The 25,881-nt window shown below is 39.6% G+C and overlaps 2 protein-coding genes across 2 annotated transcripts in view; one reads left to right on the top strand and one right to left on the bottom strand.

Annotated features, from left to right (window-relative positions):
* LOC106080989 (alpha-2C adrenergic receptor) overlaps window positions 1–25,881 on the top strand; it is a 595,036-nt gene that overhangs the window by 104,836 nt on the left and 464,319 nt on the right. The window lies entirely within an intron of this gene.
* Window positions 3,015–11,266, bottom strand: LOC131995351 (uncharacterized). Its single transcript, XM_059363992.1, has 2 exons — window positions 10,987–11,266; window positions 3,015–3,921 (listed from the first exon to the last, which is right to left on the bottom strand). Exon 2 carries the CDS (start codon window positions 3,918–3,920, stop codon window positions 3,081–3,083), a length of 840 nt encoding a protein of 279 aa, XP_059219975.1. The 5' UTR covers window position 3,921; window positions 10,987–11,266; the 3' UTR covers window positions 3,015–3,080.

The raw sequence follows: 25,881 nt of genomic DNA on the forward strand, positions 1-25,881 counted from the left end.
ACTTGTTTAAAGTTATCTTGAAATGAGTTCCTATGAGGATGTCCCTCGCATGCCACAACTCATATCTCATACCAATTATGAGGCTATTTAATTCATCATCAGAGGCTAAGGAAGTTAGTGCAAGGCTTCCAATGGAGCCCACAACTTTTTCTTCACCATATTTACTTTTTTACTTAGCTGGTTGGGCATAATTAAGATTTTCTTTTGTACTCCAATACTTTACAAGCGCGCAGAGCTGGCCGCACATTTTCTTTAAAATTTTTTCAATTTTATATGGAGTTTTCCGTATGTAAGAAGAAAAAAACTTTATTTTCCCTTCATAACACTTTCTCTTTAAACAAATGCGCACTCACGCACATACACTCATACTTTGAATGTCTGGAATTTGAAACAGTCACAGTTTTTCACTCAATGTTTATGTTGCTGTGAAAAGTTACGGTATTAATTTCGTATATGCCACCAGTCGTCGTCATCATCATAAACAGAAAACAACAGTGGAGCACATTCTCGGGGCATGTGTTTGGAAAAATGTTATGGCGGAGGTCTCTTGTGATAGAGTGTCATAAAGTATATGAAGTGGAACAAGCTAATCTCTTAAATTCCTTCAAAACCATGTACAAAAACTTCAAACATATTCAACTTCTTTGTAAGACGTTAACTACATTTGTTTTGGGAAAAATATGTCACCGAAATTTTTTTCAAACAATTCTTTTCAGAAAAAAATTGTCACAGAGTGTTTTTCAGAAAAAATATGTCACAGACATTTTTACAGAAAAAATATGTCACAGACATTTTTACAGAAAAAATATGTCACAGAAATTTTTTTCAGAAAAAATATGTCACCGACAATTTTTTCAGAAAAAATATGTCACAGACAATTTTTTCAGAAAAAATATGTCACAGACAATTTTTTCAGAAAAAATATGTCAGACAATTTTTTCAGAAAAAAAATGTCACAGACAATTTTTTCAGAAAAAAAATGTCACAGACAATTTTTTCAGAAAAAATATGTCACAGACAATTTTTTCAGAAAAAATATGTCACAGACAATTTTTTCAGAAAAAATATGTCACAGACAATTTTTTCAGAAAAAATATGTCACAGACAATTTTTTCAGAAAAAATATGTCACAGACAATTTTTTCAGAAAAAATATGTCACAGACAATTTTTTCAGAAAAAATATGTCACAGACAATTTTTTTCAGAAAAAATATGTCACAGACAATTTTTTCAGAAAAAATATGTCACAGACAATTTTTTCAGAAAAAATATGTCACAGACAATTTTTTCAGAAAAAATATGTCACAGACATTTTCTTAGAAATAAAATGTCACAGACAATTTTTTCAGAAAAAATATGTCACAGACAATGTTTTGCAGAAAAAATATGTCACAGACAATGTTTTGCAGAAAAAATATGTTACAGACAATGTTTTACAGAAAAAATATGTCACAGAAAATTTTTTCAGAAAAAATATGTCACAGACAATTTTTTCAGAAAAAATATTTCACAGACAATTTTTTCAGAAAAAATATGTCACAGACAATTTTTTCAGAAAAAATATGTCACAGACAATTTTTTCAGAAAAAATATGTCACAGACAATTTTTTCAGAAAAAATATGTCACAGACAATTTTTTCAGAATAAATATGTCACACACAATTTTTTCAGAAAAAATATGTCACAGACAATTTTTTCAGAAAAAATATGTCACAGACAATTTTTCAGAAAAAATGTGTCACAGACAATTTTCAGAAAAAAATATGTCACCGACAATTTTTTCAGAAAAAACATGTAACCGACAATTTTTTCAGAAAAAATATGTCACAGACAATTTTCAGAAAAAAATATGTCACCGACAATTTTTTCAGAAAAAATTTGTAACTGACAATTTTTTCAGAAAAAATATGTCACAGACAATGTTCTGCAGAAAAAATATGTCACAGACAATTTTTTCAGAAAAAATATGTCACAGACAATTTTTTCAGAAAAAATATGTCACAGACAATTTTTTCAGAAAAAATATGTCACAGACAATTTTTTCAGAAAAAATATGTCACACACAATTTTTTCAGAAAAAATATGTCACAGACAATTTTTTCAGAAAAAATATGTCACAGACAATTTTTTCAGAAAAAATATGTCACAGACAATTTTTTCAGAAAAAATATGTCACAGACAATTTTTTCAGAAAAAATATGTCACACACAATTTTTTCAGAAAAAATATGTCACAGACAATTTTTTCAGAAAAAATATGTCACAGACAATTTTTTCAGAAAAAATATGTCACAGACAATTTTTTCAGAAAAAATATGTCACAGACAATTTTTTCAGAAAAAATATGTCACAGACAACTTTTTCAGAAAAAATATGTCACAGACAATTTTTTCAGAAAAAATGTGTCACAGACTGTGCAGCTCGGGAATTGCTTCCTGGGAGTGGTGGACTGTAGCTTTGGAAATGGTTAGGACTTTGGGTGATGTAACCGCTTGTCTATAAGGAGAACAACCTGGATAATTGAGGCTCGGAATTTAACCACAATTTCGTAACATGAAAAGAAATGAACGGCAGAAGAAACCAAGGGAGTTAGCCACAAATATGTAGGAATATTTTGAACTGATGGAAATAGTGCCAATCCTTGTTCTGCTTACCGTTGTTGTTTTAGAGGAATTGTGTAGTAAATAACAACGCAAGTAATTCACTTCAGAGTTCAGATGTTTATTCGTTTGTAGTTGAAGTCGAACAGAGCAAGTCAGTGGACTTGTCGCATTACTTAGGGCTAACCATTTTGTATTTTCATTGGAAAAAGATATTCAACATAGTGTAGCAGATACAATATTTGAGATACAGAGGGCATCTTAAGTATTATTGGATATTAGGTCGGTTCGACCTTAACATTACCGGCCCGTGTTGCAGGAATGCAATATAAAGCAGGTAAAAAAAAAAACTTATGCTAATTTAAAACAAAAATATTCAATCCTGTCATGGTAGGATATATAAAGGGTGTTTGCATATATAAAGAAATTTCAAAGTTCAATGCGTTTTAATTCTGAAAATTGTTTAGTTCGTAATTTTTAATTAAATGGCGCACGACCCAGCAAGAACCCATCCGAAGATGGTATTCATGGCAACCGGAAGGCCATTATTGCTTGGAATTAATCCATTTAGAATAAGTTTCGAATAGAGATCTGCACCTAAAACCATGGCTATAGATCTGGATTTAAAAAATTGAGGATCGGCGAGATTTAGGTTGGAAAATCTGGTAGCAATGATGGAGTCAATCGATTTTGTCGGAGTGTTCATGGAAATTTTGTTGTTGACCTTCATTGTCGCTTGTATTGTTGGCTGGGAGGGCTGGCGAGATTGTAAAGTAACTGAGCATATCGACTCATCACCCAGTCTAGCTATTGACAGGTCCAATTCGTTTACAAGTTTGCTTGATATTTTGCTAAAGGATGAGCATGTATCTATAACTGCTCTTACATGGTGCTGCTTCATTCCATGCTGAACCAATAGAACCGCAGTGGGGAAAAGGTGAAAGTGATGTTGGGATGTGATTGATGATAAGGTAACCGATTTATTAAGAGAGGAAATGGATGAGCTCTTCTTCAGTTTCGGATGCTTGACGTTTACTTTTCCTGGTTTATGGTCATCTGGAATGTGTAAAAGGGTATGATGGTTGCCTCCACAGCGTTTGCAACCAGATTTCGTAAAGCACGATCCAGCTGAATGAAGATGGGCTAAGCAGTTAGTGCAGTAGCCATGGATCATAACCGCTCTTATCCTTTCATCAACAGCCAAACGGTGAAAATCTTTACAATCCTTTAGAGCATGCCGTCCCTTGCAAACTTTGCATATGAACTTTTTTGATGAGATTCGTAATTGGTTCTTGCTAAGACGTTGATGAATAGGTGCCATTCTGAAAAAAGTGGCGTTGTAAGAGGAATATATATATTTACTCGACTGGATTTTTAGCAAGGAGGAAGAAGCACAAGCTTAACTATAGGACGTGTGACAACGCCCCTACTTGTGTTAATATCGGCCACACGAACGAGTTTATCTTTGCCATAATGTAATTTGATGACCCTACCTAGTCTCCATTCAGTGGGTGGCAAACATTCATCCTTTATCACCACCATGGCTCCGATTTCGATGTTTTTCTGTGGCCTTTGCCACTTCACCCTCTTGTGGAGTTCCTTTAAGTATTCGTGCTTCCAACGAATACTAAACTGTTGCGAAAGTGCTTTGACCCTTCGCCAACGATTCAAAATTGAGAGATTCGACTCGATCTCTGCCGGTTCCGCAATAGAAAGGATTGGTCCACCTACTAAAAAATGGCCAGGAGTGAGAGCTATAAGATCATCTTGATTTTCCGACATGGGCGAGATTGGCCTGGAATTTAGGCAAGCCTCAATCCTGGAGAGAATAGTGGAGAACTCCTCAAACGTGAATCTATGGTTGCCAGCTATTTTTAGGAAATGAGCTTTAAAGCTTTTCACGCCAGCTTCCCATAGACCCCCCATATGAGGAGCTCCTGGCGGAATGAAATGCCATTTAATATTCTGGAACGAAAACTGAGACAGAATGTGGTCTCGCGAGGTCTTCAGAAAATCCATGGCTAGTTCCCGAGAAGCACCTACAAATGTTTTTCCATTGTCCGAATACATATTAATGGGACATCCCCTTCGCGAGATAAACCGATGAAAGGCGGCGAGGAACGCTGGAGTGGAAAGCGAACTTGTAACCTCCAAATGAATTGCCCGAGTGCAAAAACATATGAAAATACAAACGTATCCTTTTGTAAAGGCACAATTCCTGGCCGTATATGTTTTTAATTCAAATGGTCCCGCAAAATCGAGACCCGTATTCGTGAAAGCTTTTGAAAAGCTGGACCTAACTGGAGGTAGGGTGCCCATTAGTTGCTTTTGTAATTTGTGTTTGGATATAACACAGATTTTACATTGATGGATTACGTTCTTTATGAGATTTTTCGCCTTGGGTATCCAAAATTGCATTCGTAGTAGGCGTAACATTAAACTATTGCCACCATGCAGCGAAATTTGATGAATAAAACGAATAAGAAGCCGAGAGAAATGACAATCATACGGAAGAATGATCGGATACCGTTCGTCATAAGTAAGGCCATTGGAATTGGAAATACGACCGCATACCCTTAGTACTCCATTAGCATCCAAGAATGGATTTAGATTCGAAATTGAACTTGAAGATGGGATCATCACCTTAGTGGACAGATTTCGATATTCATTGGGATAAGCCGATTTCTGGGTGACTACGACAAGCTGATTACGTGTATATGTCATCTCCGCCGATGTAAGTCGTTGTGAATTAAACGCTACGTTCGGGAGGCGTCGAGTTCTGATCACAAAGCGATAAACATATGTCATTACCCTTAGAGCACTTCCTAATGAGGAAAACCGATCTAATAAATCCGAAAATTTTTCAAAGTAGGAGAAATTGCATGAAATGGTTTTAGCCTCTAACAGATTCTCCTCGACTCCGACTGGAGCCGTAATTGGCCAAATACTGGCGGGATTCTGAAGCCAGGAAGGACCTAACCACCACAAACCATTACCAACAAGATCTTTAGGATATTGGCCACGCGATGCAATATCCGCTGGATTAGATTTCGAATCTACGTGGGACCAGTTTTCAACTGGTACGATCTCGGAAATTCTTGACACTCTGTTTGCAACGAATGTCTTCCAATGGAAAGCAGGTTTTCTTAACCATGCAAGCACTATCATGGAGTCAGTCCAACAGAATATTTTAAAGTCGTCAATAGGGAGCTCACGGATCAAAGACTCGAGAGTCTCGGCAAGAAGCACAGCACCGCACAGTTCTAATCTCGGAATGGAGAGCGTCTTAATTGGAGCAACTCTTGACTTTGCAGTCAAAAGCTTCGTTCTTACAGTACCGTCTGGAGTCTCCACTCGGATATAAATAACAGCAGCGTAAGCCTGCTCAGATGCGTCACAGAATCCGTGCAAATGCACGTTGCAACCAGGAAAATAATGAAGCCATCGATGGACTTCAATATCCTTAATGAATTCATAGTTATCAACAAAATCGAGCCATGTTCGCTCGAGGTGTACAGGCAGTCGATCATCCCAACCAATTCTCGAAATCCATATATTGCGCATTAATAACTTCGCGAGCATTATGAACGGACATAACCAACCCGCTGGGTCAAATAGTCTGGATATCTCGGAAAGGACCTGCCGTTTGGAAGGATGTGGAAGAAGTGGCAGCTTGGGCAGTTCAAAATAGAACACGTCCTTCTTGGCGTTCCATCTGACCCCCAGCGTCTTCGTAGAGCTATGGTCGTCAAAGTTAAGAAATTCACCGTCAAGAAGGTGCTCTTTCGGAAGGGTCTCAATGAAATCCTTGGAATTAGAAGTCCATTTGCGTAAAATAAAACCCGCCGACTCTAGAGCCCTAATCAGTTGAGCCTTAGCCCTCACTGCTGATTCAACATCGTAACTCCCTCCCAAGACGTCGTCGACGTACATCTGGGAATTAAGAATTCGACTGGCTATGGGATAAATGGCTTTCACGTCCTCAGCCAACTGCTGAAGGGTGCGGATTGCCAGATAGGGAGCACAATTTAAGCCGAATGTCACGGTCTTAAGCTCGTACTCATGAATATCATCCTGCGGAGACTTTCGATGCAATACCCTTTGGAACGGTGTATGCTTTTCATCGACAAGGATCTGTCGATACATTTTCTCGATGTCACTATTGAATACCACACGATAAAAACGCCATTGGAGAAGGAGGAGAGTCAAATCACTCTGTAAAGGTGGGCCACAGTAAAGGACGTCGTTCAGACTAACCCCGTTGGAAGTTGGGTTCGAAGCGTTAAAGACCACACGGACCTTGGTCGTAACGCTATGAGGTCGAACCACAGCGTGGTGTGGCAAATAGTAGTGACAGGAAAATTTCTCGAAATTCGAAGAGGTAATAGGACGCATATGATTTAAGTGGAGATATTCCAAAAGAACACTATCATATTGCTCCTTAAAGCTTGGAGTCCTCATGAGACGGGATTCATTTCGTATGAACTGGGCTGTTGCAATACTCTTGGACTGACCCAGCTGAACTGTGGTAGGAAATTCAGCTTTAAAGGGAAGAGTAACTATATACCGACCGTTTGGATCTCGCCTTGTGGTCAATTTATAATTCTCTTCGCAAAATCTATCGCCGTCGGACATTGACTTCCGTCGAGGAAGATCTTCCATCTCCCAAAATTTGGTGATTCGACTCTCCAATGACATCTCGTCGGAATAGGAAACGCCAGTACGAAATGATGATAACGACTGCGGCTGGACAGGGCCCGTTAGGATCCACCCGAAAATGGTCTCCTGGGCCATGAGTGAATGACACACATTCGTCCGAATGCCCCCCAACATAACCAGTGGAAGCAAGTCCGATCCGATTAAAAGCTCTACATAATTCGTTCGATAGAACTCAGGATCTGCTAAACAAATGTCAGGGAGATTTCGAAACATGTCACGGGACGCCGTAAAGGTGGGCAGGCATGAAGTCAAAGTGGGAAGAACTATCGCCGTCATTCTCAAGGAAACCTGATCATCAATGGGAGATGAAATGACAAACGAACATATCTTCTGAGATTTGGCCGATACTGCCCCGTTTAACCCAGAAATCTGTGCAGAAGTGGGACTACATGGCAACTTAAGGAGATTGAACAAATGTTCGGAAATAAATGAAGCTTCCGACCCGGAATCGAAAAGCGCCCGTGCCCTAAAATGCTCTCCGTGGTGAACAATGTCCACCATGGCAGTTCCAAGCAGAACCATCTTGGAAGTAGTTGCCGTACAAGAGTGAATTGTATCGGGAGGTACCTGTACGGATGTCGGTTGTGAAACCTCAGCACCATCCGTGCTAACCGACTGGGTGCTTGAAGATCCAGACTGAGCCCCCGAATCCCCAGTTGGAGGAGGGTTGGCCTCATTCCGATGGAGCAATGTGTTGTGCCTTTTCTGGCACTTTAAACAATTGAATGCACTCTTGCAAGCCTTCACATTATGACCCTTTCCAAAACAGTTAAGGCATAAATTGTACTTCCTGATGTGTGAAACCTTGTCCTGGTAACCTAAATTTAAAAATTTTGGACATAATCGAATTGTGTGGACCTGTTCCGGGCATAGTTTACAGTGTGGAGAAGCCAAACTATTTTGGTAGGAATTGACACGCCTAAGATTCGGTAGTTTCGGTACCGCCTTGGACTTCTCAGACGTCTGAGAATGGCCGGAATTCAAACCTGAAGGCTGGTTGAAATCGCCCACAGTTTCAAGAGTCTGGAAGCGATTAGTGAGGAAGGCATCCATTTCCTTCCATGTTGGACTCTCAGTCTTATTGGTAAGCGATTGTTCCCAAATGGACAACGTGGTCTCCGATAATCGGGTGCAGCACAAATAAACGAAAATTGGGTCCCAGCTTGAAATCTCAACTTTATAAAGACTGAGGGCCGAAATAGCGCCATTAATGGTGCTTTGAATGTCCTTTATCGAAGACCCCGATTCATCATTGCTCTTTGGAATATTAAAAAGAGATCTGAGCTGACTGTTTATCAAGAGCCTTTTATTTTCAAATCGATGTTGAAGTGCCTTCCAAGCAACTTCAAAACCCTCATTCGTAAGAGGAGCCTTCCTTACTACCTCCTTGGCCTCTCCCCGTGTCTTAGAATTTAAGTGAAAAAGTTTCTCAACTGGGGACAATCGGGGGTTATTGATATAGATGGCTGTGAATAGATCACGAAATGTTGGCCAAGATAAATAGTCTCCACCGAATGGATCCGTGTCACAAGGAGGAAGATGGACACTTGGCATGTATGATGCCCCAGGGGAAACATGACTCGAACTCGGGGCAGGAGGAGCTCTTTTAGACTCGATATATTCGCTTATCCTTGCTATGCTGTTGACGTAGGTCTGATATGTGGACTGATATCTAGACTTTAATGTCTCAACATCAAGCCTAGTGTTATCGTCCGGAGAGTCCAGTAATTCCTTAAGACTGGCTTCATAACAAGGTTTAACGCGACTCCAAATCGCTCTAAGTTCCTCCTTATGAACCTCAAGTGAGTGTACGGAGGAGTTCGCTAGGGATTCTCCGCATATCTCCGCATTGAATTCAATGAGAGCGTCGGATATTTGAATAAAGCTGGAAAGTGCGGTCATATTGAAGATCTTAAAAGGAAATCAAGAAACAAGAAAAATCCAATCTGGGTTGGGAAACGAATAGTCTGTGACAGCTAACCAAATAAGCACATAGGGTGGACAGATCAAGTGAGGAATGGCAATCTAACTAAAAGAATTGATTTTGTAGCAGATGTACTAGACCAGGGACACCATCAAATATCCCCAGGCACAAATAATAGTTCCGCGTATCTGTACTATATGCCTAGAAAATTTTGTGCCTCTTCTTCCTTAAAAAATTACACTTGGATTCAAATTTATTCTTATGGCAGTAGATGGCCTCGATTGCCTCTGAAAGTGCTGGAAGGAATTTGATCTATCGACAAACAAGTGCACTTTAATTTGAATTACTTGGAATAACTCTTCGCCTTGCCCTTCTATACAATACATTGGTCTTAACAAATATCTATATAACGAATAGGTATTCTGGTATTTGCATAAACGTAATATAAGAACAGCATAGAATAAAAAATTATAGACTAAATATCCATTTACCAAGCTTATTCAAGGTTCCTGATTGCCTATGGCCGATTCTTCCGATGGAGGTGTTGGCGTTTTTCCTTGCCCAACGCTACCCTTGTCCCGGCTGGAGCAGCCTTAATCCATCAATGTATGTCCGCCCGTTTCTTATGGCTCGGTTGTGACATCAAAAATCAATTTCTTCCTTTTCAAAACTTATATTGTTTCACCTCTGGTAATTCTTATAATGTTCTTCAAAAACTCTTCCCTTTCTATATTATTTAACTTTTGATAATTCTTATAATGGTTTTTCAAAACCACGTCTTTTCAAAAATGTTTCTTCATCAGAATTCTATTAAACTTTCTTCGATTCTCACTTCTTCTGCTTGGTGACCACCCGTCGTACTTTTTTGCTTATTTCTTTCACTGAATGCGAAAACCTCGTGTTAGAGGGATTTTTTCTAAACAGATGAGTGCGAGGAGAAACGCGGGGAAAGAATCAAAAAATTCTTCTCCTTTTAACTTGATGTCTGTACTGCGGACTGCTAAGGAAACAACAACGCTCGACTTACCCTTCTTCCCAACACAAGATTAGAACAACAAGATGAAAGAGTAGACAAAAACGCACGGAGCTTAAAAGGCATAAATAGTTGTTGTGAATTGTTTCTCTAGAGTGTAACAGTCCAACAGTGAAGTGGGGAAATGGTAATGGTGGGGATAGGGTTAAATCTGATCACACTGAGAAATTGTTTTAGCAAGAGAAGAGAATAGAGTGTTGCTGATAAAAAAGGGATATTATAAGAGAGTTTGGTTGGGAAATTAAATAAAGGTGAGCGGAATTATAACCAACAAGGGCAGAATACTCTTATAATATTTTAGAGGGGGAATATTAAACCCATGTGGATTAAGTCATGCGAATGGAAATTATCGTAATAGTTGACTAATGGGATATTTCTCCTCTTCTTTCAACTTTTTCGTTTTTCTATAACTCTTTCAATTGCCCTAAGGCTGCAAGTGAACTCGTTTTTACAAAACTGAGAAAAATAACCACGAAATGAGGAGAAGTGGGATAATTAACCAGAAAGGTAAAAATGTATTCCGTATAAAGTGTTTTATGGAAGTATAAACTCGTCGTTGGCCTTTAAAAACAACTTAACTACAATTTGAGTGAAATCAAATTTACGATTGTTGTTTTGTTGAATTTTTAAACTTTTTCTTTAGTTTTATATAATGTATTTCAAACGCATTTACTTTGAACTTTGAACACACAATTTATATATGCAACGCACCTGTTTGATTTTTCTATTGATGGGGATGTCTTCTTTGGTGGAAATAAATCTTGGATCTCCTTATGCCTGCGGTATCCGGCTCGAAGGACCAATGTGCAGCTCGGGAATTGCTTCCTGGGAGTGGTGGACTGTAGCTTTGGAAATGGTTAGGACTTTGGGTGATGTAACCGCTTGTCTATAAGGAGAACAACCTGGATAATTGAGGCTCGGAATTTAACCACAATTTCGTAACATGAAAAGAAATGAACGGCAGAAGAAACCAAGGGAGTTAGCCACAAATATGTAGGAATATTTTGAACTGATGGAAATAGTGCCAATCCTTGTTCTGCTTACCGTTGTTGTTTTAGAGGAATTGTGTAGTAAATAACAACGCAAGTAATTCACTTCAGAGTTCAGATGTTTATTCGTTTGTAGTTGAAGTCGAACAGAGCAAGTCAGTGGACTTGTCGCATTACTTAGGGCTAACCATTTTGTATTTTCATTGGAAAAAGATATTCAACATAGTGTAGCAGATACAATATTTGAGATACAGAGGGCATCTTAAGTATTATTGGATATTAGGTCGGTTCGACCTTAACACAGACAATTTTCAGAAAAAAATATGTCACCGACAATTTTTTCAGAAAAAATATGTAACCGACAAATTTTTCAGAAAAAATATGTCACAGACAATTTTTTCAGAAAAAATATGTCACAGACAATTTTTTCAGAAAAAATATGTCACAGACAATTTTTTCAGAAAAAATATGTCACAGACAATTTTTTCAGAAAAAATATGTCACAGACAATTTTTTCAGAAAAAATATGTCACACACAATTTTTTCAGAAAAAATATGTCACAGACAATGTTTTGCAGAAAAAATATGTCACAGACAATTTTTTCAGAAAATTTTTTTTTCCAAAAAAAAAAAAAATAAATGACACTGCCGTTTATTTATAAAAAATGAATAACGCAGTCAATTTTTATACCCACCTCCGAAGGATGGGGGTATATTCATTTTGTCATTCCGTTTGCAACACATCGAAATATCCATTTCCGACCCTATAAAGTATATATATTCTTGATCAGCGTAAAAATCTAAGACGATCTAGACATGTTCGTCCGTCTGTCCGTCTGTCTGTTGAAATCACGCTACAGTCTTTAAAAATAAAGATATTGAGCTGAAATTTTGCACAGATTCTTTTTTTGTCCATAAGCAGATTAAGTTCGAAGATGGGCTATATCGGACTATATCTTGATATAGCCCCCATTTAGACCGATCCGCCGATTTAGGGTCTTAGGCCCATAAAAGCCACATTTAATATCCGATTTTGTTGAAATTTGGGACAGTGAGTTGTGTTAGGCTCTTCGACATCCTTTGTCAATTTGGCTCAGATCGGCCCAGATTTGGATATAGCTGCCACATAGACCGATCCTCCGATTTAGGGTCTAAGGCCCATAAAAGCCACATTTATTATCTGATTTTGACGAAATTCGGGGCATTGAATTGTGTAAGGCCCATCGATATCCTTCGTTAATTTGGCTCAGATCGGTCCAGATTTGGATATAGCTGCCATATAGATCGATCCTCCGATTTATGGTGTAAGACCCATAATAGCCACATTCATTAACCGATTTTGCTGAAATTTGGGACAGTGAGATGTGTTAGGCCCTTTGACATATTCAATTTGGTCCAGATCGGTTCAAATTTGGATATAGCTGCCATATAGACCGATTTCTTGATTTATGGTTTTGGGCCCATAAAATGCTCATTTATTGCCCGATGTCCCCGAAATTTGGAACAGTGAGTTAAGTTAAGCCCCTTGACATACTTCTGCAATATCGCACAGATCGGTCCAGATTTGGATATAGCTGCCATATAGACCGATATATAGGTTTTAGGTTTTGGGGCCATAAAAGACGCATTTATTGTACGATGTCGCTGAAATTTGAGACAGTGAGTTTGGTTAGGCTCTTCGACGTCCATCTTCAATTTTGCCCAGATCGGTCCAGATTTGAATATAGCTGCCATATAGACCAATCTGTGGATTTAAGGTTTAGGGCCCATAAAAGAGGCATTTATTGTCCGATTTCGCCGAAATTTGGGACAGTGCTTAGTGTTAGGCTCTTCGACATGTTTATGCAACTTGGCCCAAATCGGTCCAGATTTGGATATAGCTGCCATGTAGACCGATATCTCGATTTAAAGTCTTGGCCCCATAAAAGGCGCATTTATAATCCGATTTCACTGAAATTTGACACAGTGACTTATGTTCGGCTTTTCGACATCCGTGTCGTATATAGTTCAGATCGGTATGAGCTATATTCGGTATAAGGTATGAAATTTTCACCGAATTTTGATGAAAGGTGGTTTACATATATACCCGAGGTGGTGGGTATCCAAAGTTCGGCCCGGCCGAACTTAACGCCTTTTTACTTGTTTCTATTATTTTGTGTAACTCTACACTGTTTATTATAAAAACCCCATAAAATATACATTTCCCAAATACCAAGTACTGTGCCTTTAAAAGTTCACCCTTTGTCACAACTGCTTGGCCCTTTGAATGGATTGGCGGGAGAAAAGTGAAAGCCATAAAAGTCAAAGTCATGGTGTTTGGTAAAATTATATTTTTTATAACGAAATTCTGTTTTTTGAGTCCTGCCGTTTCCACCATGGTCGTTGCTGCTGTAAGACATAAGAAATGTTGCGTTTGTTTTGACTTTTGCGCCGTCTTGTTTTAGCCAAGACTAAGATATGAAATAAAACTTAATGTGCTTGAAAATGTCAACAACAGCCGTCAGTTTTATACATTTTTCCATGAGATAGTACAACTCACAAGTCAGCAAGCGCTGAGTATAGACCAAAAAGAGGCAGCCGCCAATAGACAACAAATAGGGGCAAGTTATTTTATATTATCAACATCATCACTCCCCCCCTTTTCAGGGTTATTGCTTATCACCTCCCTTCTCATGTGTATAGCTCATCGCTTCCTAACATCAGCCTTTGGTGCCTTTATTCCATCTGACACAACCAAGAGCATAGAGCATCATTGTCATGATTCTGGAGGAACTGTCATTATCAGCATCAACATCAGCATCAACGTAATCAAAATCAGCGTTTACAACAAACGAACGATGACAAAAAATATCAAAAAACGAAAGGAAGGATGTTATTAATATTATGTGCAAAAAATAAACAAAACAAAAAAAAACAAACAAACACACACACACACACGAACTCACTGCAACACACAGTAGGAGATTTTTTTAGGTAGGAGAGAGAGAGAGAGATAGAGTCAAAAAATATAACCACCATGACTAAAATCATTTGAAAAGGTTAAAGTTTGAGCTTTTGCTTGCCATATCCATAGCGAAGCAAACATCCAAAAATGTCCATCTCTGTTTTGGTTGTTTTGCTGCTTGTGGTGCTGTAGACAGAGAGGGGGAGTCGAGGTGGGGCCAAGCGAAATACATATTTATTTAAATAGAACATTAATTTTTATGTTATTGATCGACAAAATGTTTTCATGACAGATATTTTCATTTTATTTCCTGTGACCGGACAAAACTCAACGGATATCATGTCGTGAAAACGTGCCGTTTCCAACATCAATGCAAACGAAAACTGCCAGCATTCCATAGCATAGTTACAGTTATTTTGTAGACTAACTAATCTTAATTTTCATATAAAACAAATATGTAGTTAATGATACATTTTCTCCGTCATGTGTATCATGAACACAAAATTGGCCATAGAGGCAAATTATTATGCTATTTAGGGATATGTCATAGTAGGGGCCAGCATTAAAAGTTGACATTTTTATAGTCATAATCAAAAGGAGGGGGGTATATACAATTTGTTGTTGTATGAATTTTTATACTCACCACCATCGCATAGGGGTATATTCATTTAGTCATTCCATTCGCAAAACATCGATATATCCGGTTTACAAAGTATGTACTTTCACATTTCTGATTGTCGTAAAATTTTAAGAATATTTATGGATGTCAATATGTCCATACGCCCGTGCGTGTATCAGTTATAATCACGCTACAGTCTTTAAAACTTGAAATATTAGGTTGAAATTTGCCACAGATTGGTATTTCTTCTAAACGCAATTCCAAAATGGGCCCAATCTGACTATATTTGGATATAGCTGCGATTCAAGCCGATCACTCGATTAAGGTTCTTAAGCTCATAGAGGCATTGAGTTGGGTGGGGAGGGGTCGAGAGGGAGCGAATCTGAAGGGGGAAGTGCCCAAGTTTGTTTCTCTCTCTCTCCACTCACTTGTCATCATGCTTTGGTCTAGAGAGCAGCGGGCCTTCGTTGTCAAGAGTTTATTTTCTAACGGTCGCTCACTTTTTCCTTCGCAATATGCCTTCGGAATTTGCTTTGAAAATTATCTTCACTGATATGTTTCTGGCCGTAATTCGATTCCGAGCAGAGTCGAGTCATTTCGGGAGTGTGGAAGTGTAGCTTAAACCAGAAACGAACTTCAAAGGACTATCAGAACTCCGGAAAATACCAAAAGAGTGAGCCAGTCAGTTGTGTCTTCTTCCCGGCGTTAGTCTCGCAAACACGCAGCTGCTATGACAATTTCTGACACCACTGTCAGAAAATAGTAAAAAAACCCTGCAAAAAGGCGTTAAGTTCCGGTATATATGGAAACCACCTTTCGTCTAAATCCGGTGTAAAATGCATACCTTATGCACAATAGCACCTATATCGAAATATGTTATGATTCGGATCGTTTATGGGGCAAGACTTTAAATCGAGATATCGGTCTGTATGGCAACTGTATCCAAATCTATACCGATTTGGGCCAAGTTGCAGGAAAATGTTGAAGGGCCTAAGACAACTCACTGTCCCAAATTTCAGCAAAATCGGATAATAAATGAGCCTTTTATGGGCCTAAAACCTTAAAGCGAGAGATTGGCCTATATGGCAGCTATATCCAAATCTGGACCGATCTAGGCCAAATTGCAGCAATACTTCGAGGAACTTAACTTAACTCACTGTCCCAAATTTCGGCAAAATCGGACAATAAATGTGCCTTTTATGGGCCCAAAACCTTAAATCGAGAAATCGGTATATATGGCAGATATATCTAAACCTGGATCGATGTGGGCCAAATTCCATAATCATATCGAAGGGCCGAACACAACTCACTGTCCCAAAATTCGGCGAAATCGGATAATAAATGCGCCTTTTATGGGCTGAAAACCTTAAATCGAGCGATCGGTCTATATGGCAGCTATATCCAAATCTGGAACGATCTGAGCCAAACTGAAGTAGTATGTCGAAGGGCCTATCACAACTCACTGTCCCAAATTTTGGCTAAATTGGACTATAAATGCATGTTTTATGGGCCCAAGACATTAAATCGAGGGATATGGAAGCTATAACCAAATCTGGACCGATCTGGGCCAAGTTGACGAAGGATGTTGATGGGCCTAACGCAATTTACTGTCCCGAATTTCATCAAAATCGGATAATAAATGTGACTTTTGTGGGCCTAAACCCTTACATCGGGGGATCGGTATATATGGCAGCTATATCGAAATCTGAACCGATCTAGGCCAAATTAACGAAGGATGTCGAAAGGCCTAACACAACTCACTGTCCCAAATTTCAGCAAAATGGGATAATAAATGCGCCTTTTATAGGCCCAAAACCTTATCGAGAGATCGGTCTATATGACAGCTATATCCAAATCTGGACCGATCTGGACCAAATTGAAGAAAGATGTCGAAGGGCCTAACGCAACTCACTGTACCAAATTTAAGCAAAATCGGTTAATAAATGTGGCTTTTATGGGCCTAAGACCATAAATCGGAGAATCGGTCTACGTAGCAGCAATATTCAAATCTGAACTGATCTGGGCCAAAAAAAAAAGAAGGATGTCGAAGGGTCCAACACAACTCATTGTACAAAATTTCGGCAAAATCGGGCAATAAATGCGCCTTTTATGGGGCTAAAACCTTAAATCGAGAGATCGGTCTATATATCAGCTATATCCAAATCTGGATCGATCTAGGCCAAATTGCAGAAATATGTCGAGGGGCTTAACTTAACTCACTGTCCCAAATTTCGGCGACATTGGACAATAAATGCGCCTTTTATAGGCCCAAAACCTTAAATCGAGAGATCGGTCTATATGCCAGCTATATCCAAATCTGAAGCGATCTGAGCCAAATTGAAGAAAGAAGTTGGAGGGCCTAACACAACTTACTGTCCCAAATTTCAGCAAAATCGGATAATAAATGTGGCTTTTATGGTCCTAAGACTCTAAATCGGCGGATCGGTCTATATGACAGCTATAGCCAAATCTGAACCGATCTGCGCCAAATTGAAGAAGCATATCGTAGGGCCTAACGCAACTCACTGTCCCAAATTTCAGCAAAATCGGATAATAAATGTGGCTTTTATGAGCCCAAGACTCTAAATCGGCGGATCGGTCTATATAATAGCTATATCTAAATCTGAACCGATGTGTGCCAAATTAAAGAAGCATGCGGAGTGGCCTAACACAACTCACTGTGCCAAATTTCGGCGAAATCAGACAATAAATCCGCCTTTTATGGCCCCAAAATCTTAAATCCAGAGATCGCTCTATATGGCAGCTATATCCAAATCTGAGCCGATCTGAGCCAAATCGAATAATAAAATCGAAGGATTCAACACAACTCACTGTCCCAAATTTCGGCGACATTGGACGAAAAATGCGCCTCTTATAGCCCCAAAATCTTAAATCGAGAGATCGGTCTATATGACAGCTATATCGAAATCTGGACCGATCTGAGCCAAATTGAAGATGGATGTCGAAAGGCCTAACAAAACTCATTGTCCCAAATTTAAGCAAAATTGGACCTTAAATAAGGCGGATCGGTCCAAATGGGGGCTATATCAAAATACTGTTCGATATAGCCCATCTTCGGACTTAACTTGCCTATGTTCAAAAAAAGAAACTGTCCAAAATCTCAGCTCAATATCTCTATTTTTAAAGATTGTAGCGTGATTTCAACAAACAGACGGTCAGTCGAATGGATAGACAGGCGGACGGACAGAAGGACATGCCTAGATCGTCTTAGATTTTTATGACGATCAGAAATATATATACTTTGTAGGGTCGGAAATTGATATCTCGATGTGTTGCAAACGGAATGGCAAAATGAATATACCCCCATCCTTGTGTGTAGGGTATAAAAACATTTCGAATACTCTTTGCAAGAGTACAGGCTCAGTGTCACCCATTCCCCGTACCTTTGAGTAGTTTAAATCCAGGAATACTTAGTCCACGCACCATTCCTCCACACACCCATGGTTCGTGAATAAGAACCATGTCAAATCCTCCTGCCATCAAAAGGACCTATAGTGCCGCCGAAGCAGTGTTACAATAATGAAGATATTGCAAATTGCAAATTTTGCCCATGAACATTCCACTATGGAACAGGGGCAAACTTCTCACATACCAATGAGTGCAGTCCGATTCACGTTTAAGCTCAATGATAAGGGGCCTCCTTTTTTTAGCCGAGTCCGAACGGCGAGCCGCAGTGCGACACCTCTTTGGAGAGAAGTTTTACATGGCATAGTACCTCACAAATGTTGCCAGCATTAGGAGGGGGAAAACCACCGTTGAAAATTTTTACTGATGGTCTCGCCAGGATTCGAACCCAGGCGCTCAGCGTCATAGGCGGACATTCTGACCTCTGCGCCACGGTGGCCTCCATAATGGAGATATATGTGCAGAAATCAAACCATATTCAGGATTCAGAATTTCCATTACTGTTGTGTTAGCCTCGTACTCTTAGTCCGCCAGGAGTTCATTCTCACAAGATTCGTTGTTTCTTCTCATGGTGAGCTTCCTAATGCATCCAGAAGCATTTGAGTAAGCAGTGGGACCACTCTCCCTCAGGACACTGGACATTTGTGGTGTTGACGATTTCTCCTTCGGTGCTTCATTAGCTGCTGTTAGGCTCAAACCAACCAGATGACCCTCAGGTTTTGTCGGGTCCCATTCCCCTTGCTGTTTTTAAAGTGGAAATAACCTGCAATCCACCAAGCTTTAGAGATGAGGTTGATAGTTTCTCAGACAAGTGATCAGCAACAACTGCTGAGTCCCTACCCACACCGCTTTAGCGATGAGGTTGATAGTTCCTCAGACAAGTGATCGGCATTAACTTCTGAGTCGTCTCCTCATTGCCCACCCACACTGCTTCTGATCGGCAGGGCAGTCGGAGTTTAGTACGAATACTGTTTGTCTCAGTTTGCCGCCAGCCTCATCCAATTTAAATGGTGGCCTAAGGATTTGGATTGCAGTTGCAATTCACCTGCAATCCACCAAGCTTTAGAGATGAGGTTGATAGTTCCTCAAACAAGTGATCAGCAACAACTGCTGAGTCCCTACCCACGCCGCTTTAGCGATGAGGTTGATAGTTCCTCAGACAAGTGATCGGCATTAACTGCTGAGTCGTCTCCTTATTCCCCACCCACACTGCTTCTGATCTGCGGGGCAGCCGGAGTTTAGTACGAATACTGTTTGTCTCAGTTTGCCGCCAGCCTCATTCAATCTACCAATCTTCTAGTCGGTGGTCGAAAGATTTGCATTGCAGTTGCAATTCACCAAACTTTAGAGATGAGGTTGATAGTTCCTCAAACAAGTGATCAGCAACAACTGCTGAGTCCCTACCCACACCGCTTTAGCGATGAGGTTGATAGTTCCTCAGACAAGTGATCTCCTTATTCCCCGCCCACACTGCTTCTGATCTGTAGGGCAACTGGAGTTTAGTACGAATACAGTTTGTCTCAGTTTGCCGTCAGCCTCATCTAATCTTCTAGTCGGTGGTTGACAGATTGAGATTACAGTCTGTTAGTCTTCCAAGTATGGATTCAGAATCTGAGGTTATCCTTGATATCCAAACGCAAAAACAATATTCTTCCTTCCTGAGTAACTCTAGTGCTGCTCTTGGCCAGATCTCGCCAATCTTTCTGAGGGGCAAAGGGTACATCTTAATTGAGCGTTTATCCCCGAAACTAATTAATTTGGATTGTCCCCGATACCAGCCTTCATCGTCACAAATTGGTGGGCTTTTCCGAATCTAGATGTGTAGCCTTTGGGGTAGCCTGAACAGCGAATCTCCGAGCCCTATTGAGGGAACCTCTCTGCTTATCGGTAAGAGTTTTAGGATCATTTGCACCAAGTCTCTGAATAAATCTGAGAGCGATACGCCTTTTACTGTTCCAATTTCTGCCTAGGCAAATTATAGGCGTGCCAAGATAAAATAGGTTCGGCCTTGTTCTTAAGACTCGAACCGGGTGTCTTCGTCAAAAGCCTCTGCTGACCTGTAGTCCGTCGGCTAGTGGAGCCTGGCTTAACTGCTCCACCAAACGAGGTCTCAGTAGTAGACAACATTCTACTGCCTACATCGCAGCTGCCGGGTGTTTGGAGTCCTTTCTAAGAATACTCTAGGGCTAAAGATCTGCCGCTCCATTGGAAACGGACTCAGAACACCAACCGCCTAATGGATAACACCAACGTAGCTTTCCGTGAATGACTTTGACAATTTCTTTCGAAAAATTTGAGTTGAAGAATATTTTTGCGGAGCGAAATAATAAAACATCTACCCCACTCAAGGATTCAAACAAGAAAACCCCATTCATTCTCATGTCATGCCTTAATGAAAGTCCAAATTTATTACACCCCCCTTCCTATATGGTTATGTGTTTAAAATTGTGTTAACTAAACTTGGATTTTATTGATTTTCAAATTTCCAATAAATGTCCTTGCCTTGAACAACTATTTATTAGCTTCTTTTAACATTTTCTCCAAATACCTCGACTTTTATATATATTTTTTTTTTTTTTTCTAAAGTAAAATAAGAAAAAGTTTTTGTTTTTGGGCACAATATTGTCAAAGCAAATATTTCCATTTAGTTACTCAAATGAAAGAGACAAGTTTCCTCATTTCGTTTTCCCAGAAGTAAGGCAGAAGAAGAAGTTCATTGCATACGTTTTATGATGTTAGCAAAATAAGATTTCTTTCGCTCTTATCCCAACGTTGTCTTCATATTCGTCGCCGTAGTCATGCGAAGGATCTAAGAAACTATAAAGTAACTTTGTTAAATATTTTGCCAAAACTTATAACAAGTTTTCCTATATCGCATGTTTAGAATATGTTCGAAAGGACTTTTTGTGTGGATGCAAGATGGGAAATGCGAAATAATAGAGGTGTTCGCAAAAAAGAAAAACAACAGATTTCTAATGGTGGTTCTGGGAGCAAAAGAAAATAATAGTTAAGAAAATTAAAAAAATTAAAATTTCTTGTTTCCCAGCAGCTGTTTTAGTTCATTAGGTTTGCTAGCTTTACCTTGAGATTGTAAATTTTGTCCACCTATGGTTTAAAGGAAACTTGACCTTTACAACATTTGCCATAACCCTCAGTTTTATTTTAAAATTGTGTTTTTTTTTTTTTTTTTTTTTTTTTTTTTCACCCACTCTATTATACCATACATTCTTGTCATAATCCTCAAAGTTGGTTAGATGGTTGCAGTCATTTGCTTCCTTTTATGAGAACAAATATACCACAAAGTGCCGTAAGTGTTTCTCATTAAGTACATTTTCTTTAATCGTATTTTTGCATCAACGATTTGATGCACAGGAAGCGCAAGGTATCCGGTATAGAGTTACCAGGTGCTCAACTAAAAAATATAGCATATCAATATTTCTATGTTATAGAATACACATAAGCAGTAAAAGGGAGCAAAGTTCGGCCGGGCCAAATTTTGTGCAGATCGGTTGAAAATTGTAGCTACTACGGCCATTTAAGTGCAAATCGGCCGATACATATATATGGGAGCTATATCGAAATCTGGACGGATATTCATGAAATTATGCACACATATGAAGACATCAAATAAAACACCCCATGCCAAATTTTGTAAAGGTCGGTAAAAAATTGTGGCTTCTACAGCCTTAAACGGCCATATCGGATGAAAGATATATATGGTATCTACATCTAAATCTAGACCGATTTTCATGAAATTTTCCACACATATGGAGACTTCAAATAAAACAACTCCCGCAAAATATTTTAAAGATCGGACTAAAACTGTGACTTCTACAGCCATAAAAGTCCATGTCGGATGAATGATATATATGGGAGCTATATCTAAATCTGAACCGATTTTTATGAAATTTTACACACATATGTAGACCTCAAATGAAATACCCAATGCCAAATTTTGTGAAGATCGGACGAAAATTGTGGCTTCTACAGCTTTAAAAAGCCATATCGGATGAAAGATATATATGGGGGCTATATCTTAACCTGAACCGATTTTTATGAAATTTTGCACACATATGTAGACCTTAAATAAAATACCCAATGCCAAATTTTGTGAAGATCGGACGAAAATTTTGGATTCTACAGCCTTAAAAAGCCATGTCGGATGAAAGATATATATGGGAGCTATATCTAAATTTGAACCGATTTTTTTCAAAATCAATAGCATTTGTCCTTGAGACAAAAAAGTGGCATTTGCAATATTTCATGACAATCGGACAACAAATACAACCTGCACTTTGATTACAAGAATACATGGACTCACAGACGGACAGACGGACATGGCTAAATCGAATCAGAAAGTGATTCTGAGTCGACCGGTACGCTTATCAATGGGTCTAGCTCTTCTCCTTCTTAGCGTTGCAAACAAATGCACATATCTATAGTACCTTGTACCACAGTGGTGGTGCAGGGTATAATTAAACCTTCTAGGAACCGACCAAGGAGAAAAGAGAGAATGGTCTATATGGGAGCTATATCAGATTATAGACCGATATAGACCGTATTTGACATAATTGTTGGAAGTCATAACAAAACACTACATACTCAATTTCAGCCAAATCGGACAAAAATTGAGGCTTATAGGGGCTCAAGAAGTGAAACTGGGAGATCGACTTACATGGGAGCTATATCAGTTTATAGACCGATTTGAACTGTACTTGGCAAAGTTGCTGGAAGTAATAACAGAACACTTTGAGCGAAATAGTGGCTAAATCGGACAAAAATTGCGGCTTGTAGGGGACAAGATGTCAAATCCAGAGATCGGTTTATATGGGAGCTGCATAAGGTTATGAACCAATTTAGACCGTACTTAGTACAGTTGTTGAAAGTCATAACAGAATACTATGTGCAAAATTTTAACTAAATCGGACAAAAATTGCGGCTTGTTAGAGCTCAAGAATTCAAACCGGGAGATCGATTTATATGAGAGCTATATCAGGTTATAAACCGATTCAGACCGTACTTGTCACAGTTGTTCGAAATCATTTTAGATCACCAACAGCAAGATTTTTGCCAAATTATATTGGAGCTTCATCCAAATCTGAACCGATATGGCCCATTTGCAAACCCCTACGACCTACACCAATAGTAGGTCTCTGTGCTAAATTTAAAGCGGTTAGCTTTACGAATTCGACGGCTATCGTGATTTCGACAGACGGACGAACATGGCTATATCGATTCAGATTGTCGGGACGATCAAGAATATATATACTTTATGGGGTTTTAGATCACTATTTCGAGATGTTACAAACGGAATGGCTAGATTAGTATACCCCCATCCTATGGTAGTGGGTATAACAATATATACTTGCGGATGCGTGGCGTAGAGCTTAACATAACAGCCCATGGCTTCGAACACCTGGGTATAAATACCGGAGAGAACATCAGAAAAAGTTTTCTGCAGTGGTTTTCATACCCTCCACCATAGGATGGGGGTATACTAATTTCGTCAATCTGTTTGTAACACCTCGAGATGTGCGTCTAAGACTCCATAAAGTATATATATTCTTGATCGTCATGACATTTTAAGTCGATCTAGCCATGTCCGTTTGTCTGACCGTCCGTCTGTCCGTCCGATTTTCTTTCCGTCCATCTGTCCGTTCGTCGGTCCGTCTGTCGGTCCGTCTGTCGGTCCGTTCGTCCGTCCGTCTGTGCGTTCGTCTGTCTTTCTGTCTGTCTGTCCGTCCGTCTGTACATCCGTCTGTTAGTCCGTCTGTCTGGCCGTCTGTCTGTGCGTTCGTCTGTCCGTCCGTCTGTGCGTACGTCTGTCCATCTGTCCGTCCGTCTTTCTGTCTGTCCGTCCGTCTGTCCGTCCGTCTGTCCGTCCGTCTGTCCGTCCGTCTATCCGTCCGTCTGTCCGTCCGTCTGTGCGTACGTCTGTGCGTTCGTCTGTTCGTCCGTCTGTGCGTACGTCTTTCCATCTGTCCGTCCGTCTTTCTGTCTGTCCGTCCGTCTGTCCGTCCTGTCCGTCCGTCTGTCCGTCCTGTCCGTCCGTCTGTCCGTCCGTCTGTCCGTATGTCCGTCTGTCCGTCCGTCCGTCCGTCTGTCCGTCCGTCCGTCCGTCTGTCCGTCCGTCCGTCCGTCTGTCCGTCCGTCTGTCTGTCCGTCCGTCTGTCCGTTCATCTATCCATCTGTCTGTCCATCCGTGTGTTCGTTTGCCCGTCCGTCCGTGTGTCCGTCCGTTTGTACGTCCATCCGTCCGTCTGTCTGTCAAAAGCACGCTAACTTCCGAAGGAGTAAAGCTAGGCGCTTGAAATTTTGCACAAAAAATTTGCATAAATGTTGGTCTGGTGGGATTGTGAATGGGCCAAATCGGTTCATGTTTTGATATCGTTTTGATATAAATCGATCTGGGGTCTTCCTCTTTTTGAGCCTCTAGAGCCTCCAGAGGGCGCAATTCTCGTTCGATTTGACTGAAATTTTGCACATGATGTTTTGGTATCACTTCCAACAACTGTGCTAATTATGATTCAAATCGGTGTGTAACCTGATATAACTGCCATATAAACCGATCTTGGATCTTGACTAAGGCCTCTAGAGGGCGCAATTCTTATCCTATTTGGCTGAAATTGTGAATTTTATTATGACTTTTAACTACTGTGCTTAATATGGCTTAAATCATAACCTGATATAGCTGCCATATAAACCGATCTGAGGTCTTGACTTCGTCAGCTTTTAGAAGGCGCAATTTTTATCCAATTTGGCTGTAATTTTGCATGTGGTGTTTTGGTATAACTTCCAACAACTGTGGTAAGTGTGATTCAAATCGATTCATAACCTGATATAGCTGAAATATGGACCGATCGGGGATCTTTTTGAGCCTCTAGAGGGCGCAATTCTCATCCGTTATGGCAGATATTTTGTGCATTGGCTTCACCCCACATACGTTTCCAATATGGTTTGAATCGACTTATAGCTTGATACAGCTCCCATATAAACCGTTTTCCCGATTTTGCATCTTGAGACCCTACAAGCCGCAATTCTTATCCGAATGAACTGTATTATTACTCAATGACTTCTACAGTGTTCAGAATTCAATTCATTTATTGTCCAAATCGGATCATAACTTCCTATAGCTCCAATAGCGTAACAGTTCTTATTCAATATTTTTTGTTTGCCAAAAAAGAGATACCGCGCAAAGAACTCAACAAATGCGATCCATGGTAGAGGGTATATAAGATTCGGCCCGGCCAAACTTATTGGGTTGCCCAAAAAGTAATTGCGGATTTTTTAAAAGAAAGTAAATGCATTTTTAATAAATCTTAGAATGAACTTTAATCAAATATACTTTTTTTACACTTTTTTCTAAAGCAAGCTAAAAGTAACAGCTGATAACTGACAGAAGAAAGAATGCAATTACAGAGTCACAAGCCGTTGAAAAAATTTGTCAACGCCGACTATATGAAAAATCCACAATTACTTTTTGGGCAACCCAATAGCTGGGTCTTACTTTTTTCTCATCCAAATATCGAAGTGATCAATTTTAAAGGTCCACCAAAAGGCGCCCTTGAAAAGGCTAGGACCTTGAAATTTTTCACACCATCTCGCCAACACCTCAGCTCGAACCATTC

The sequence above is a fragment of the Stomoxys calcitrans genome, chromosome 2 (genome assembly GCF_963082655.1).
Source record: "Stomoxys calcitrans chromosome 2, idStoCalc2.1, whole genome shotgun sequence".
Taxonomy (NCBI): Eukaryota; Metazoa; Arthropoda; class Insecta; order Diptera; family Muscidae; genus Stomoxys; species Stomoxys calcitrans.